The sequence below is a fragment of the Moschus berezovskii genome, chromosome 6 (genome assembly GCF_049115385.1).
Source record: "Moschus berezovskii isolate FMDL1 chromosome 6, NW_MosBer_1.0, whole genome shotgun sequence".
NCBI lineage: Eukaryota > Metazoa > Chordata > Mammalia > Artiodactyla > Moschidae > Moschus > Moschus berezovskii.
This window is the reverse complement of record NC_142465.1, coordinates 75,955,091-75,972,292: the sequence shown is the minus strand read 5'-3', so window position 1 is coordinate 75,972,292 and position 17,202 is coordinate 75,955,091. Positions and strand designations below refer to the sequence as shown.

General features: G+C 50.2%; 1 protein-coding gene across 1 annotated transcript in view; it reads left to right on the top strand.

The window, feature by feature from the left end:
- SYN3 (synapsin III) overlaps positions 1-17,202 on the top strand; it is a 446,058-nt gene that overhangs the window by 424,698 nt on the left and 4,158 nt on the right. Inside the window, exons 8-12 of the mRNA XM_055394942.2 lie at positions 229-303; positions 3,219-3,321; positions 8,189-8,323; positions 9,283-9,370; positions 13,392-13,680. Coding sequence (XP_055250917.1) covers positions 229-303; positions 3,219-3,321; positions 8,189-8,323; positions 9,283-9,370; positions 13,392-13,680 — 690 coding nt within the window. The remainder of the gene's footprint in view (positions 1-228; positions 304-3,218; positions 3,322-8,188; positions 8,324-9,282; positions 9,371-13,391; positions 13,681-17,202) is intronic.

The window sequence follows — 17,202 nt, the reverse complement described above, 5'->3', positions numbered from 1 at the left end:
GGACATTGCAACCCACTCTAGTATTCTTGCCTGAAGAGTCCCATAGACATAGGAGCCTGGCAGGCTACAGTCCATAGGACAGCAAAGAGTCCAACATGACTGAAGCGACTTAGAACAATGTAAGCTAGATATTTGAATCAGAGCCACCAAACAGCCAAAGCAAAAAAGGAAAGCAGATCAATGACAAGCATCCCTACTGCCCTCACTGTGTTGTTTGTTCTGGTACAGGAGAACCTCCATCTCTGGAAACTGGAAGGCCAACACAGGCTCTGCCATGCTGGAGCAGGTGGCCATGACAGAGAGGTAAGAGGTGACGGAGGTGCTTAGGGAGGGGTACTAGCCACAGGGGGAGGTAGACAGGGATACAGCAAGGATCCTGTAATGAATTCCGTCTCACACTTTGGCCAGCGTCTCACCACCCACAGAGCACTTTCCTAGGCATGATCTGCTTTAATGCCCATAATAGCCTTCACGGCATGTTTTACAGTAACTCCATTTTACCGATGGGGAAGATGGTTCAGAGAGGGAGCATGGCTTGTCCAAGTCACAGAACTGATCAATGGCAGAGATAAAACTAAAACCTTGACATCTTGACTCCAAGTCCAGGGGTCTTTGTGGCCCTGCCAGTTGCTGCAGGAAGAGAGCAGGAAGTCCTCACCAGTCTCTTCTGCTCTTGACAGCTGTATGGAAGTATCCCGTTAGGGTACCAGGGCTCCCACCCGGAGTGTCCACTCCTCTCTCGGATGTATTCGTCTCAGCATGAGGAGGGAGAGGTCAATTTCCTGTGAATCATGAATGCGGCAGAGAGGCACACTGGCTGAAAGCCCCTCCCTTTAAACAACATCTGTGAGCCGTCTTCACCTGGAGAAGGGCCGGCCACTTGCTTTTGAGGCCAGCAGCACACGCGCACCCCCTGCTGAGGGCCCAGTGGCCTCTGCTTGAAGCCTTCAGTGCTTCAGTGACAGTGGGCAAGGCATGGGCTATGGGGTCAGAAAGGTCTGTTCCGTGAACATGTATTGAGCACCTACTGCATGCCATGTATGCTGAGCACTAAAGAGGTCCAGACGAGAAGACCCAACCCTTCCCTTTAAGAACTCTGTATCAGTTGCAAGTTTCAGAAAATGGATTAGTTGGAGCCAAAGGGGATTTACTGGCTTGTGGCAATGAAAACTTCAGAGATGCAGCTCCAGGTAGGACTTTAGAACTTGTTCTACCCACCCACTCCAGTATTCTTGCCTAGAGAATTCCATGGGCAGAGGAGCCTGGAGGGCTACAGTCCATGGGGTCACAAACAGTCGGACACTGAGCGACTTTCACTTTCACTGCCAACTTTAGTTCAGCTTTCTTCCATGTTGGCTTCATTCTGGTCAGCTCACTCGTATAGTGATCCAAAGTGGCTCCAGGCTTACATCTTAACTGTGTCAAGTCCAGCAGAAAGAAGATGTCTTTCCCAACCATTTCAATCAACGCCTGGAATTGAGCCTTATTCACTGATAGGCCTGACTTAAGTCCCATGAGTATCATGGAACCCATCACTATGACCCAGAAAGCAGCAGCACTGTAATTAGATACTCCCGTGTCTCGTCTCTGCCCCGAGAGAGTGAAGTGGGACCACCGTGCTTCAGTAACACGGACTGAGACTCAGGGGAGGGACGTAACACGGTTCCCGCCCTCCTGGGACTCCTCGTTGAGGGCTCTCAGCTGAGGAGGCGGCATGAACTAACGTGAGTGGTCCTGCCCCCTTCCAAGCTGTGTTACACAGGTTAACTACCCTGTCTGAGCTTCTTCAGCTGTAGATTGGAGGTAATGCGCCAAGCCAGAGGCTGATGAGAAAGGGATCTTCAGTGGCAGGGAGTGCACTGGAAATATTGGTCTCCTTCCCTTCCCGCCAGTCCCAGGTGCTGCCCCCAAGGTGGGTGCCCACCTGTGCTCTCCAGTCTCAAGGGTTGTGCTCGTTCCCTGGCTCAGCTGCACCACCTGGTCTGGGGGAGGGACGGCCTTCCCACAGCGGGCATTCAAGGGACAGTCGTGGCCCTTTTCTCCACCACCTTTCCAGAACGTAAGCCCAGCCTTTCCCCGGGCCTCGCAGGCTGCTCGCAGATGTCTCCAGCAGGTCATTATCTCCCAGGCTCTGCTCAGTCCCAGGCCTCATGGGCCATTCCTGGAGGAGCCTGCCATGGGAGTGGGGCTGCTCAGGCCTGGAATCTACTTTCCCTTCTGTAAATTCATGGTCAGTAGCCTCAGTGCCTCAAGGGGACTTAGCAAGGAGATGAGAGAGCCAGCTCTGAGAGCACTTCAGCTCATTCCAGGCCTTATGGCTCAGAGACACAAATAGATCCCCGAGCAGGCGTGCCCCATGTAACCCTGGAGAGTGGGGAGAAAAGCAAGAACATTGACACAAAGTCCCCTGTGACTCCAAATCCAGCCACCACGAGGGAAGCCAAGCACAAGGCTGGGAAGATACAACCATCCCCTTGTTGCAGGGTCAGAGTCCAGCACTGAGATCTTCTCCTGCAAAGCAAACGGGCCCTGCAGCCATCAAGTGGCTGGAAAGAGAACAAAAGCAGCAGGTCCAGAGGGCCAGGCCCCTGGGCCAGGCTGGAGAAGCCTGCCAGGCTCCTCTGCCTGCGTGCCCCAGGCCAGGGGGAGAATACATCCTTTGTCCCCGCAGGCTGGGCCTGGGAGGGATTTCTGGGGCCCTTCAAGCAGTTTTCCCAAGGGAAAAGGACTTCAGGGGCAGCTGGGGTCCAGGACAGCTCCAGCTCAGGGCAGGACAAGCTCCCCAGTACTGGGGGGCTGGCAAAGTCCTGGGGAGGGGAAGGAGGTCAGGTCTCTGAAATCCCCCCAACTCCCCTCACCCCTCCCCCTCATCCTGCTTGTCGCCTGCCTGCCTGGCTCCCTCTCTAGTATCTCTCCCTCTGTCCATCTGTACCTCTGCCTTTCTTTTTACCCATTCGGTCTCTCCCCCTGCCTGTTGCTCTGTGTCTCTGTTCCCCTGCCTTTCTGTCTCTCTCGCTGCATCTCTGTCTCTTATGTCTTCCTGTCTCTCTCCATCTCTGACTGGATGTGTCTGTGTGTTTGTCACTGTCTGTCCCTTAGCCTGTTTTTCCTGGGGGTGTCTCTCTGTGTCTCTCCTTCCCCCGTCTCAGCATCTCTCGCCATCTGCTTCCCGCCCCTGCCCCCTGTCCCACACACTCACTGTCTGTCCATCCCTGCAGGTACAGGCTGTGGGTGGACAGCTGTTCGGAGATGTTTGGTGGCCTGGACATCTGTGCTGTCAAGGCTGTCCACAGCAAAGATGGCAGAGATTACATCATAGAGGTGAGCAAAGGAGCAGGAGTTCCTCCTGGCCTGAACCAGGCCCCTGGGCAGGCATTCCAGAGGAAAGGAGTCTAAGTGTGACCTCCAGTGTGGTCAGCTGTGTCCTAGGTCATGGCTGGGGCACAAGAAGCCTAGGCCTCAGTGAGCGGCTCCCAGAGGCTTCTCACCCACTGCCCTCACATACCCCTATCCACCCCCTCGGCTGCATCTAAAGACTTTGTGCCCGGGGGTCCTGCCCTGGACTTTGATGACTTTGGGCATGAGGTTTGACAGCCTTCCAACACCTGTGGCCCTAACGGTAGGGAAAGGGCACTGGGCCAAGAGCTGGCAAGATTCTGTCCCCTCTGGGCTCTTAAATTTTCTCAGTTTCCAAGCGGGTAAAGAGGACCCACTTCCACAGTCACCGTGCAGAGAGTCCATCATCTGTTCAATCAACAAACATGCATTAGGGGCTCCCACGGGCCTGGTGTGGGGCAGTTCTGGAGACAGAGCCCTGAACAAGACATGTGGGGTATGCCGGCCGGCAGGGAGGATGGTACACTGGTAACTGCAGGGCACTGATGGTTAGGGGCGGGGTGAGAGTGGAGAGACATGTAATCGTATGAAAGAGGCTCAGAGCGGCTCAGAGCCCCAGAATCTCTCCCTCAAGCTTCCTGCATCTCACAGGCCAGCGACCCCCTGCTGCCCTCCAGAGCTGTCGCCTGTGGGTCCCTGTGGGCCTCCCATTCCCCTGCCCACCCCCTGACTTCCTCCCCAGGCTTCCCCTAATCCCGCAGTCCTCCTCCCACGCCATGGCTCCCTAGTGTCTCTCCTGACCTCACAGCCCCCTCTCCCCTCCTGGCCCCCACCAGAGCCCGTGGCTCTCCATGGCTTCCCCTGAAAAGGCTGTGCTGGCTCCGAGTTCTCTCCCCAGCGTCACGTTTCTGTGCTCACACTCCACCCCCACCCCCACCAGTCCCTCCAGTGCTTCCCTTCTGTGGCCTTCTCCGCACACCACAGCAGAGGGGGTGGTGCTGACACACGGCCAGGACACGTGAGGGAGCGCCCTGCGGCTGCCCCCTCCCCTGGGTGTGGGCAGTTAATGGGAAGCACATGGCTCGGGTGACCGCAAGAGCCGGCTAGTGCTCCAGCCCCGCGTCTGCACCACTCCCAGGACCCACAGCGAGCCAGGACCAGTGACCGGAGCGGGTGGGAGCCCTGCTGGTCTCCTCCTGCCATGCCAGGAAGGCATTCCTCCCACCCCGAGCCCCTAGACTGGCCAGCTCGGAGGTGGAGGGAAGGGAGTCCAGGGTGGGCCCAGCCCCTCTGCCCACTCTCACCCCAAGGAAGGCCCAGTAACTTCCAAGGATGAGTTACCGTCTATATTAGCAAGTTCAGTACTTCTCTAGAAAACAACTCTCAGGAGTTCCCGCAGTCCAGTGGTTAAGACTCCATGCTTCCAATGCAGGGGATGTGGGTTTGAGCCCTGGTCAGGGAACTAAGATCCCACATGCCATGTGGCACAGTCAAAACAAAACTCTCCCCTCAAGTCCAGTGGCCACCATACCTGAAATCCCCCCAGCAGCCCCTTCTCAGGGGACACTGCAGGGGCCAGGAGCGGAACCACCATCCTGCACACTTTCTTCCGAGTTAGACCCAGGCTGCTCCCTGGAGGAATGAGGTGCCCACCCTCCTGAGGACGCCTAGGCGCTTCAGATCCATGCCCAGGGCATTGCATCTTCTGAATCCCTCCTTGGCCCTCCTGCCTCTACATCTTCTCATGGGACCGCCAGACATGCACTCAGCTTTGACACACACGCAGTCACTGATTCATCCACACATTCGTTTGTTCACTGTTGAGCTCCTCCTCTGGGCACCAGGCGATGGGGATACGACCGTGAGCAGGGTAGCAGGGACTCTGCTCTGGAGCTTCCATTCAGAGAGCCTGCAGTCAGCAGATGAAGGACTCCTGGGCTGCTTCCCACTCCCTTCTGTGAGTTTAGTTCCTTCTCTCTCACTTTAGCATTATCTCTGCCCCTGAGAGCCCCTGCCTCTCTGAGTTTCCTCAACTTTCACTCTTAGGAAACAAAAGTTTGTACCCGTGGGCCCAGGCTCCCTGCCTCCAGACATTCAGAGGGTCAGGGATGAAAGACCTTCCACATTTGAAAGAAAAATCGTGGGATTGGACTTTTAAAAAACAAGAAAACAACTTCTCAAAAATGTTTCGGGGTGGGGGGGAAGAATGGCTTCTCAGATTTTTTTTTTTCTCTAAGAAACATTACAGAGTTGTTTCCCTTGCTTTTTGGTTTAGAGTGGGGTCAAGGGAGATAGGGAGCTTTTTACCAGGAAGATAAAAGGTATTTAAAAAACAAAGGATCCAAAAATACTGATTTCTTTAGCCACCTCGGTGGTGAGAACATAAAATTTGTGGGACGTGTTTTGTGGAGATCCTTACAGTGAAATACTCAGGGGAAAGGCCCTTGAACTTGGCCTCCATGACTTGTCCAGGGAATGGCATTGCTCGCTGGAAGAATGCTTCCCTGGGGAGACCAGAGTGTCCGCTTCCTTCAGCTGTGTCCACCGTGGGGACTCCAGAATGCTCTGACCTCAGGTTCATCGTGGCGGCTGTTTTCCACTGGAGGGAATGTAGGAAAGAGAAACCAGAACAAAAAAAGTGTGGACAGGCAGGGTCAGGAAGAGAAAGGACAGAGCTGTGTACACTTAGACACCATAGTCATCACTCAACTCAGCCCACATTGACTGAGAGACTATCCATGTGCCGGGCAATGGGATCCAGGATGCCAAGGACCCAGGCCCAACCCACAGGGAGCTCAATTTGCTAATAGAATCTGCATTCACATCCTTGAGTTTGCTTTTCAGCTTCCCAACCATAATAGGGCTTCCCTGGTGGCTCAGTGGTAAAGAATCCACCTGCAGTGCAGGAGACACAGGTACGATCCCTGGATTGGGAAGATCTCCTGGAGAAGGAAATGGCTACCCACTCCAATATTCTTGTTTGGCAAATCCCACAGACAGAGGAGCCCGGCAGGCTACAGTCCATGGGGTCGCAAAGAATTGGACACGACTTAGCGACTAAACAGCAACAACTATAGTAGGTGCTTTAGATTAATGGGCTCCTAAAAGTCCCAGATGCAAAGATCTTCACAGCTGCCCAACCCCCTCAGGTTATAGTTGAGGAAAACAGCAGGCCCACAGATGGGAAGTGAGCTGCCAAGATCACACTGCAAGTCTCTAGGAGAACCAGAGCGTGGAAGCCAGGTCTCCAGTTCCCAGTTCTCACCTCAGAAAGCTGTTCGGTGATTATTGAGATGTAGGAATGCTCTCAGTTCTGTCCTGGAACTTGCTACTTCTTTGACCCTCAGCTTTCCCATCATGATAAGAACAGTAATGGTGCCTATCTCAAAGAGATACTCTGAGATTTATGTGAGATCTCCACCCAGTGCTTTGAACAGCACCTGGCACCTAGCAAAGCCATACAGCACTTACTCGTATCCTTATCAATACGAGCAGGACTTGTCCTTCCATTCAGCAGGTACTAATCGAGGGCACACCTGTCTGGACACAGGGCCCATCCCCAAGCCAGGGGCTCACAGTCTGGTTGGGGAGACACACATAAACAGGAGATGGTGAGACAACCAAAGCAAGGATGGCAGGAGTGCCAAGAAGGCTTCGCAGAGGAAGGACCAGCTAGATGTTCCTGACGGATGAGAAGTGCTAGCCAGGTAGAGAGTGGGCAGAGTCAATGACCTGCCCAAGGACCTGGATGGGAGACAGAACCTGGTGAGTCCAGAGTGTGTGAAAAGGGGAAACCAGATGGAGAATTAGATGGCAGTGAGCTGGGGGAACAGGCTGCGTTCCTATAGCTAGGGAGAGCCCACCAAGGCCCCACCCTCCACCCACCCACCCAAGACCTTCTACCTCTGTCCATGCCTAGGGAACCACCTGGATCATTGGCCTATATGACTTTGGGCAAGCCCCTTCCCATCTCTGGGCCTTAGTTTCTCCATCTGCCAAAAGAGTGGATGCACAAATATGATCGCTCAGCATGCATGCATGCCAAGTCACTTCAGTTGTGTGACTCCTTGCGACCCCATGAACTGTAACCCACTAGGCTCTTCTGTCCACAGGATTATCCAGGCAAGAATACTGGAGTGGGTTGCCATGCCCTCCTCCAGAGGATCTTCCCCACCCAGGGATCGAACTCGCATCTCTTACATCCCTGCATTGGCAGAAAGGTTCTTTACCACCAGCACCACCTGGGAAGCCCCTGATCTCTCAGGGCCCCTCCCATTACAAGTGTGCCTCCTTTGAGAAGCAGCCTTCTCCCTGTGGAAGAAATTTCTCTGCAGTTTATTCTGTTAGAGTCCCGGAGAACAGGCCTCGCCTCTTCCCTCCGAACCTTGAGTTGACTCCAACCCGTGTCATTTTTTGATCATAATTGAGCCCCTTCCTTCACTGCTTCCGACTTTGTGGAAAACCTTGACCTTGGGCCAAAGTTCAGGAAGCTGGTCCCAATCCTGGGTAGGGGCCAAGGTAGGAAAGGAGGAGGCGGAGACCAGCTCCCCAAAGAAAAGTCCAGAAAAGGTCAGCAAAGGCTCCCCGCCCTTGGTCGCATGTCTGAGGCCCAGCAAATGCAGACTGAATTGAACCAAGTCCAGGGAGTTGATTTAGACTGAACTGCGGGAAGTCGGCTGTCCCCATGGGGGTCATTTCCAGCCGAGGCGCTGGGCTGGGGATTTGCATGGAGAACACTGCCATCTAGTGTTCACTTCTGTCCTGAGGTCTAAGCCACCCTCCTGGGATGCGCTGCTCAGCTGCCAGGCTCCCCTGGCATGAGGCTCCTTCAGGAATCCTTTCTCGCCCGCAGGTGATGGACAGCTCAATGCCCCTGATTGGCGAGCACGTGGAAGAGGACAAGCAGCTGATGGCCGACCTTGTCATCTCCAAGATGAGCCAACTCCTGATGCCAGGGGGCACGGTACCCTCGCCCCTGAGGCCTTGGGTAAGACAGTGTAGTCATGAGAGATGCTTGGCCATCTGGGAGTGGGTGCCCTGATCCAGAGGAGATGCACCCGGGAAGGAACTGACTTGGGGAGAAAGAAATGGGGTGTGGGTGGGACTGGGCTTGGGGGAGAGTTTGTACCCCTGCTCCTGACAGGGACATTTGGGAGGCTCTGAGGGGCCCTTCCTCTCTCTGCCACCCTGGAGACAAAAACGTGGCCTCAACTGGGCTTTGAGTGTCTGCAGGCAGAGATTATTAACATAGGAAATCATTTGTCCCCTCTGTGCCCTCCATCCTGGGCCTGAGTGGTGAGTAGGGTGTGGGTGTGTATATGTGTGTGCGTGCACACTTATGCCCACATGTACACACATGCCCTTTGTGTGTTCCCAGGGCACTGGTCAATAGGGACTTCTGCGTTTTCCATTTCTTCATCTTCCAACCTCGTCACGCTCACACAGAGCTCCTGTCCTCCCCAATCCTCACCATGGGCTACCAGATGATTCTCCAAAGAATTTGCTAGATCTCCAGCTTTTTGGAAAAGCAAGTCTCAAAACCTGATCCCCCTTTTCCCCCTCAAAACAAATCTGTGATAACAGATGTCAGAAAGATGCTTGTTCTCAAGAAGGCCACTGGCTTGGAGAGGGCACAGGGCAGCCTTCTCCACCGGAAATGTTCTGTCTTGACCTGCTTGGTGATTACACAGGTGTCTCCACATGTAGAAACTATTTGTGCTCTACACATTATGTAAGTTTTACCTCAGTAACGATGGAGAAGGAAATGGCAACCCATTCCAGTATTCTTGCCTGGAGAATCCCATAGACAGAGGAGCATGGTGGGCTACAGTCCATTACACAACTGAGCACCTCAATAACAAACAGATGTTTACAAATCCTGCCCTCCCACCCAGGAAGTGAATGGCTGTAGTGGCCACAACTGTCTTCTTTTCTCTTCTGCTTTAGGCTCCTCAGACTAAACCAGCAAAATCCCCTGGGCAAGCCCAACTGGGTCCTCCATTTGGACAACCCCAGCCACGGCCACCCACACAAGGTAGGACCTGCAACTAGCCACCCGCCAAGAGAAGTCATCCAGCAAGGATGCTGAAGTGCACTGAGGGATCCACACGTGACTTCCAAAAAGGCACTCTGAAAAACCCCATGTTAATACTTAATCACCAGACATATTCCCTTGCTCTATGTGCAGAATGAGTGAGACCATGAGGTTGTCACTCCCTTAAAGTTGGGAAAGAGGGAAGAAAGACAGAAAGTAAATGTATTAAGTACCTAATATGTGCCAGGCCCTGTGCTAGGGACTTTCCTATTTATGGTCTCATTTTCAGCTTCCTAACGTGTCAGCAATGAAAACAGGGGTATTTCCTTTTTACAGAGGTAGGTATTGAGGCTTTGTGCAAGGAAGCACAAGAAAATGGCATATGTTTACAAGTCTGGTCTTTCAGATCTTCCAGAAAGTGCCTGTTTCCTAGCCGCTAGCAGTGCCTGATTATAGATTTATGAGCCAAGCAGCAAGAGTGAGAACGAAAAATGGAATATTATATAGAACCTTGTCAATTCGAATCATTCCTCAAAAATATCCCAGTATTACTAAGTAAATGCCACCATTTATCAGAGAATGGATGAACTGTTGATGACAAGATGAAAGGAGATTGTGGCAGTAACTAACCCCTTCTCTTGGGCTGCCAGCTGCTCGTGTGTTCTCATGCTCAGGCCTGGGGCGAAAGTCACCCGTGTCCTCTCTCGATGTCAGAAACTTCCAGGCACCCTCGTGGCTCTAGTGCCAGCTTAGGGCCTCAGGACAGCTTCACCCCAAGATGCCAGGCCAGGTATTTTCATGGTGATCTTTTAAGAATCTGCTTTAAGACCCAAAGTACTACTATCACACTGTGACCTTCCCAGGCACTTTTATCAAAGTAATAGATTCATTATGTCTTGGGAAAATCAGCCTTGGGCAGCAAATGGCTTCGTCTTCCACAGGTCTTATATAAAACACCCATTCATCTTTCTCATCTGTGCTTCTCTTCCTGGAAAAGCAGAAAGCGTTTAAGAAAAGGGAAATTGCAGGACTTACACAACTGTGTACCAGTGAGCACCGGGTTCTTCTTCAGGCAGATGAACACGTTTGAATCTCCTTACAGTGTCTCAGCCCTCTGGCAGACTTAGGCAAGTTACCTCACTTCTCATAGCCTCAATTTCCACAGTGATGAAGGTGGAAATGACATCTGCCTCTTTAGTAATGGGGAGCTGCCTGTGAGATAATGTAAGAGAAGCAGTTATAAATAGCAGGGTGTCCCAGTGTGGAGGCAGTGCTTAGTAGGTGCTAGTAATTTACTGCTAATAACCATCACTCAGTCGTGTCTGATTCTTTGGGACTCTATGGACTATAACCCACCAGGCTCCTCTGTCCATGGAATTCTCCAGGCAAGAATACTGGAAGGGGTTCCCATTCCCTCCTTCAGGGGATCTTCCCTAACTCAAGGGTCAAACCCAGGTCTCTTGCATTGCAGGCAGATTCTTTACTGTCCCACCAGGGACTTTAACTGTTAAAAACTCACTATTAGAGACTTCCTTGGCAATCCAGAGGTTAAGACTCTGCACTTCCACCTCAGGGAGTGCAGTGGAACTAAGATCCCACATGCCACACAGTGTACCAAAAAAAAGAAAATCTGGGTCCAAAGAGATGTCAAGTAGATGGAGAAACAGGATAGGGACCTCAGAAGGAGACAAAAGGGATTATCAAAACCTTTGAGGCCAGCAAGGATGCCAAGAACTTATTCTTACTGGATTTTTCTGTAAGGAAAGCAGTTATGCTGATATAAAGAGACACTGCCAGAATAAACTCTTATATTTTTTAAAACTCACTATTAATAATTTGTGTCTTACTAAGCTTCCCTGCTGACTCGGTGGTAAAGAATCCAACTGTCAATACAGGAAACACGAGTTCGATCCCTGAGTCGGGAAGATCCCACGGAGAAGGAAATGGCAGCCCACTCCAGTACTCTTGCCTGGGAAAGTCGCATGGACAGAGGAGCCTGGTGGGCTGCAGTCCAAGAGGATCACAAAGAGTTGACCACAACTAAGCAAATAACACAACAATGATAATATACATGTTGTTCCTAATGATTGTCATCATTAAGAATACTTATAACTACTGCAGCCCCACTGCTCTCCTGCCAGGTGATAATTCTTTGATTATAGAATGTTCAAAAACAACTTATTCAACACCCTGCCAGGCTCTGGCTGTGTCTCTGCCCTACCCTCTCCTTTCCCACTCTGCCCCAGGACTTACTTTTTCAACCACATTTCCACAGAGCACTTCTAAAACAGAGAGCTACTGTATTCTTGTTTCCCCTCCGACTCAGAGCAGAGACAGGCTCGATAAATAAAGAGATATTATTTTAAGGGACAGGAGGCTAAACATACTTTTAGTGAGTTGAAAAACAATCAATTAAAAACCAATTAGGATAATTAAAGAAAATGCTCATTGAATTAACATTTAGAGTAAAAATAACAAGGCTAATTAAAACACAATGCTTTTATTGAATTCCCAAATTAACAAGATCACATTATTAACTTGTTTTTTGAACTCACTACTCATTTTCAACTCAGTGAAAGTAAAGTTCTCTTTTAAGGAACCTCATCATCTTTTAGCACTGATCCTGTGCTAAAGCAAATACTAAGCAAATACTATCTATAAGTTAATTTTTTTCTATGTGCTCAAACAAAAAGTATTATTTTTTTTTTTTTGCTTTGCCAAGAAGCTGAAAGAATATTATTAGTCTCTTGATGAATCCCATCTGTATAATAGGGACTAAAAGAATAGTTAATAAATGAATGAATAAGAGTCCAGATTTTCTAAGATATTAATCAGCCTTGAGGGTCAGAGTGTTGGGGAAAGAGGGGAGATTTGAGATAAAAGTAGAAAACATGTTTTTTTTGACCTATGTTGAGTTTAACAAAACAAAAAAGCAAACCAACATTTAAAAATGAGAAGCTTTTACATAAAATCCAGATTTCCAGCTCCTGTGACAGAGTAGGAGCTCTAGAAACAGTGGGCAACAATGTGCAAATGCCACTGACACTTAGTAATAGCTGCTGCTGCTGCTGCTGCGTCACTTCAGTCGTGTCCGACTCTGCGTGACCCCATAGACAGAAGCCCACCAGGGTCCCCCGTCCCCGGGATTCTCCAGGCAAGAACACTGGAGTGGGTTGCCATTTCCTTCTCCAATGTGTGAAAGTGAAAAGTGAAAGTGAAGTCACTCAGTCGTGTCCGACCCTTAGTGACCCCACGGACTGCAGCCTACCAGGCTCCTCCATCCATGGGATTTTCTAGGCAAGAGTACTGGAGTGGCTCACCATTGCCTTCTCCGTAGTAATAGCTACTCCCTTAGTAACAGCGGCTTCCAGATGGCGCTGGTGGTAACAAGCCCACCTTCCAATATAGGAGAAGTAAGAGATGTGGCTTCCATCCCTGAGTCAAGCCCACCTTCCAATGAAGGAGAAGTAAGAGAAGTGGCTTCCATCTGTGAGTCAGGAAGATCACCTGGGGGAGGGCATGACAACCAACTCCAGTATTCTTGCCTGGAGAATCCCATGGACAGAGGAGCCTGGTGGGCTATAGTCCATGGGATCGCAGAGTCAGACACAACTGAAGTGACTTAGCATGCATAGCCTGTTCCCTTGGACAGGACAAGGACTCCTTCCTTTGCCTCAGGCATGTATTTTTATACATGCCAAAATGTAATTAACCCACAAATACTGTTTTATAAGCTGCTTTCTGTCTAGCAGTATAAATTAATATTTAGCATATATTATCAACACATCCCATGTCATTTAATATTGTTCTGCCACATCATACATGATGACCATAGCACATTGCATTACATGAATGTATCTTAATGTTCCAGTCAGTTTCCCTACGGTTGCACATTTGTATTGTTTTCAGTTTTTCACTGGTAGGAAAAAAACCCTGTAATGAATATCCTCCAAGTGACACTTGTGCACAGCCCTATTTATCCTAAAAGAATTTGAATGGAATCATTTTTTTCTCCCTGTAGGGGGCCCTCGCCCATCTCAGTCTCCTCAGCCCCCAAGATCTGGGAGCCCCTCCCAGCAGAGGCTCTCCCCACAAGGCCAGCAACCCCTGAGCCCTCAGTCTGGATCACCACAGCAGAGATCACCAGGGTCTCCCCAGCTCTCCCGTGCATCTGGAGGCAGCTCTCCAAACCAGGCCCCCAAGTCGAGCGCACCCCTTACCTCGCAGCCCCGGCCCCCTGTGCAAGGCCGCAGCACCTCCCAACAGGGCGAGGAGGCCAAGAAGACAGCATCACCCCATCCCCATCTCAAGTAAGTGCTTTGGGACCCGGGAAGGGCTGAGAGTGGACTTGGGGTGTGGGCAGGGCTGGGCTGGCTCAGGGTCAGGGACTCAGACAAGACCCACCAAGGCCTCACCCCAGCTTTAAATGGGTAAAAGGAGGCCTAGAGGATGGAACCTGGGTGGCAGGTAGGACCTGCAAGGCCAGAGCATAGGTTCGGCCCCACTGTGATCCTCCACGTATACCTGCATCAGTTACTCCTTGCTGCATAACAGACCACCCTGAAACTTAGTGGCTTAAGAAAGCAACCATTTTCTTTGTTCATAGTTTTTTTCATTTAGTCACTTGTACTGAGTTTGGTTTAGCTGGGAGGATCTCCCGATGGTCTCTCCTGGAGAGTTACCAGATAAAATGCAGGATGCCCAGTTAGATTTGAATTTCAGACAATGAATAATTTGGAGTGTATGCCCTCAAATATTGCATGTGCTTAGTTGCTCAGTCATGTCTGACTCTTTGCTACCCCATGGACTATAGCCCACCAGGCGCCTCTCTTCATGGGATTCTCTAGGCAAGAAAACTGGAGTGGGTTGCCATGCCCTCCTCCAGGGGATCTTCCCAACCCAGGGATCAAACCCAGATCTCCTGCACTGCAGGCAGATTCTTTACTGTCTGAGCCACCAGGGAAGCCAAATATTGCACGGGTTAGACTTATACTCAAAAAGTTTTTTTTTTTCATCTGAATTTCAGACTTAACTGGGGGTCATGTATGCTTGCTTACTAAATATAGCAACCCTGCTCTCCTTGGATTGCTCATAGGGCTGTAGTTATCCGGCAACTTACCTGCAGCTGGACAGTCCAAGAGGGCTTCCGGCACACATCTGGATGTTGGTGTCGCCTGTCAGCCGAGCCTCTCTCTCTCCTGGGGCCTCATCCTCCAGCAGGCTGGACCCGGCTTCCTTATGTGGTAGAATTACATTCCAAAAGGGCAAAAGTAGAAGCTTCAAGGCCTCTCAAGGTCCAGCCTTAGAAGCTGCACGATGTCATTTCATCCCATCATAGGCTTTTGATAAAAGCAAATCACATGGTCAAGCCCAGATTAAAAAGGTGGGAAAATAGACTCCTTTTTAAAACCTTATTTATCTATCAGGCTATGTCGGGTCTTAGTCGCAGCATGTGGGATGTTTGTTGTATCATGCAGGGTCAGTAATGATGACTCCTAGGCTTAAGTTGCTCCTTGGTATGTGGGATCTTAGTTCCCTGACCAGGGATCAAACCCCTGTCTCCTGCATTGCAGGATGGATTCTTAACCACTGGACACCAGAGAAGTCCTAGAAATAGACTCTTGATACAAGGACCTGCAAAGTCACCCTGTGCAAGGCTTGATGACTGGGATGGGAGGGAAGCTTCCATCCCAGGGCACACATCTGTTCTCTTTGTTTCCTCTCAAGCCCATCTCTTGGTTTGAGGTCAGAGAGAGAGATCCCAAATGTATTTTCTTTGGAAAGTTTTTCCTTTCCTTCAACTCCAAACAAGCTAACCATAAGTTTTCAGAAGAAGTAATATATTCTCCTGGTTCAAAGATCTAAAAAATATTGATGTTTTTATTGAAAACCCTTACCCCACCTCATTCTCATCCAATGCTTTCCTGCCCCCTGCTCCCCAGAGGTAACCACTTTTGTTAGTTCTAGTGTGTTCCTCCAGGATTCCCTTATGCATGTACGGAAATAGATGTTCTGGTTTCCTCCTCCCACTTATTTACACAATCAGCAGTGTTCACTATCCACACCATTCGCTCCTTGCTTTTACATTTAGCAATACATTTTGGAGCTCTTCCATGCAGTTCATTGACATTTTCTCCTTTTCACAGCTGTATAATTATTCCCCTGTGTAATTATACTACAATTTATCTAACTAATCCACTGTAAATGGAAATTTGGTTTGCTCTTACAAAGAAGGTAGCAGTGAATCACCTTAAAAACAAGCTTTTTCTTATATGTGCGGATCAACTGTATAGAAAATACCTGAAATGGTATTGTTGGATCAAAGGATAAATGCATTTTTAATTTAGTAATATTAGCAAGTGGTCCTCCAGCAGTAGGCAGAGAGGTTGACAGCACAGACTCTTAGAGTCAGATCACCCTTGGGTTCAGTTTGAGGTCTGCCACTTAAAAGCTGCCTGACCTCAGAAAACAGTTACTTAACCTCTCTGTGCCTAAACTTCTTCACATGGAAAATGGGGACAATAGTATTTACCCCACAGGGTTATTAAGAAGCAAAATGAGTGTTTGCACAGTTGGTGCTCAGAATGCTGCTGGCTCCATACATGTATATCTTTGGCTGCCTCTCACATGTGAAAAGATGTAACCCAGCTAATCATAGGACAGACAAGGGCTCTGGAACTTAAGCCAGGTTTGAGCACTAATCTTGTAGTAACCTAGCTGTGTGTGTGTGTGTGTGTTAGTCACTCAGTCATGTCTGACTCTTTGAGACCCCATGAACTATAGCCCCCCAGGCTCCTCTGTCCATGGAATTCTCCAGGCAAGAATACTGGAGTGGGTTGCCATGCCTTCCTCCAATGGATCTTCCTGACGAGGGAGCAAACTCGAGTCTGCTGCATTGCAGGCAGATTCTTTACCGTCTGAGCCATCAGGGAAGCCCAGCAATCTAGCTAATAACACTTGAATCTCCTTGTTGATGCAGTAAAGTATTATTTGGTTCAATTCAGGTCAGCAGGTACTTACCAAACGCCTACTCTGAACTAGTCTTGAATAACACCCTGGGTGGAAAAAGCAAGGGGTAAAAACATAGCCCTGCTATGAAGAAGATTACAGTTATTTAATGTGATGACAAGAGCCTGCATGGATCTCTTCCTGTGTATTTCACCCCCACTAGACTGTGAGCCCCTTGAGGACAGGGCCTGAATCTTATTCATGTTTGGAGCCCTGTCACCTGGCATTAGGCTGGCACAAAGAGTCAAACACTGCCTTTCAGATAGTAGGCACTGTGAGAATTCCAAAGCGCATTGGAATTGGCCATAAGAGCTTCAGGTAGAATTGGAGTTGAAGTCCACGGTGCCAGAGCTGCAAGAGGCCTGAGGGTGGGCTGGACCAACCCTCCGTCTCACAGATGAGGGAAAAGAGGCCCCGCAGTCACTTTCTTGCCCACGGCTAGAGGAACAGATGGCAGAAGGGGTCTGGAACACAGACCCTCTGATCCCCACACTGGTGCTGGAAAGTATAGGAGGAACAAGCCAACCTGTTGATACTGCGCCTTACAGTTTGCCAGGCGGGTTTGTGCACTGAGGCAGGAGAGTGGCCAGGCTGCTCTCCAGTTGTGCCTGCCGTCCGGGCGACCTGTTTTTGCGGGAAGAATTTGAGCCTTGGATGCTCCCTTGTTCCTTGCTAGGAGCCCCAATTTCTGCACCTTGAAAGGAGGGTCCCAGTGGCCACCTGGTGGGTTAATTGTGTGTGTGGTACAAGTGTGGGGATGCCTGGCTGCTGGGCTCAGTATCCTCGCGGTGATGGGGTTCATCCAGCCGGATCCCAGGCAAGCC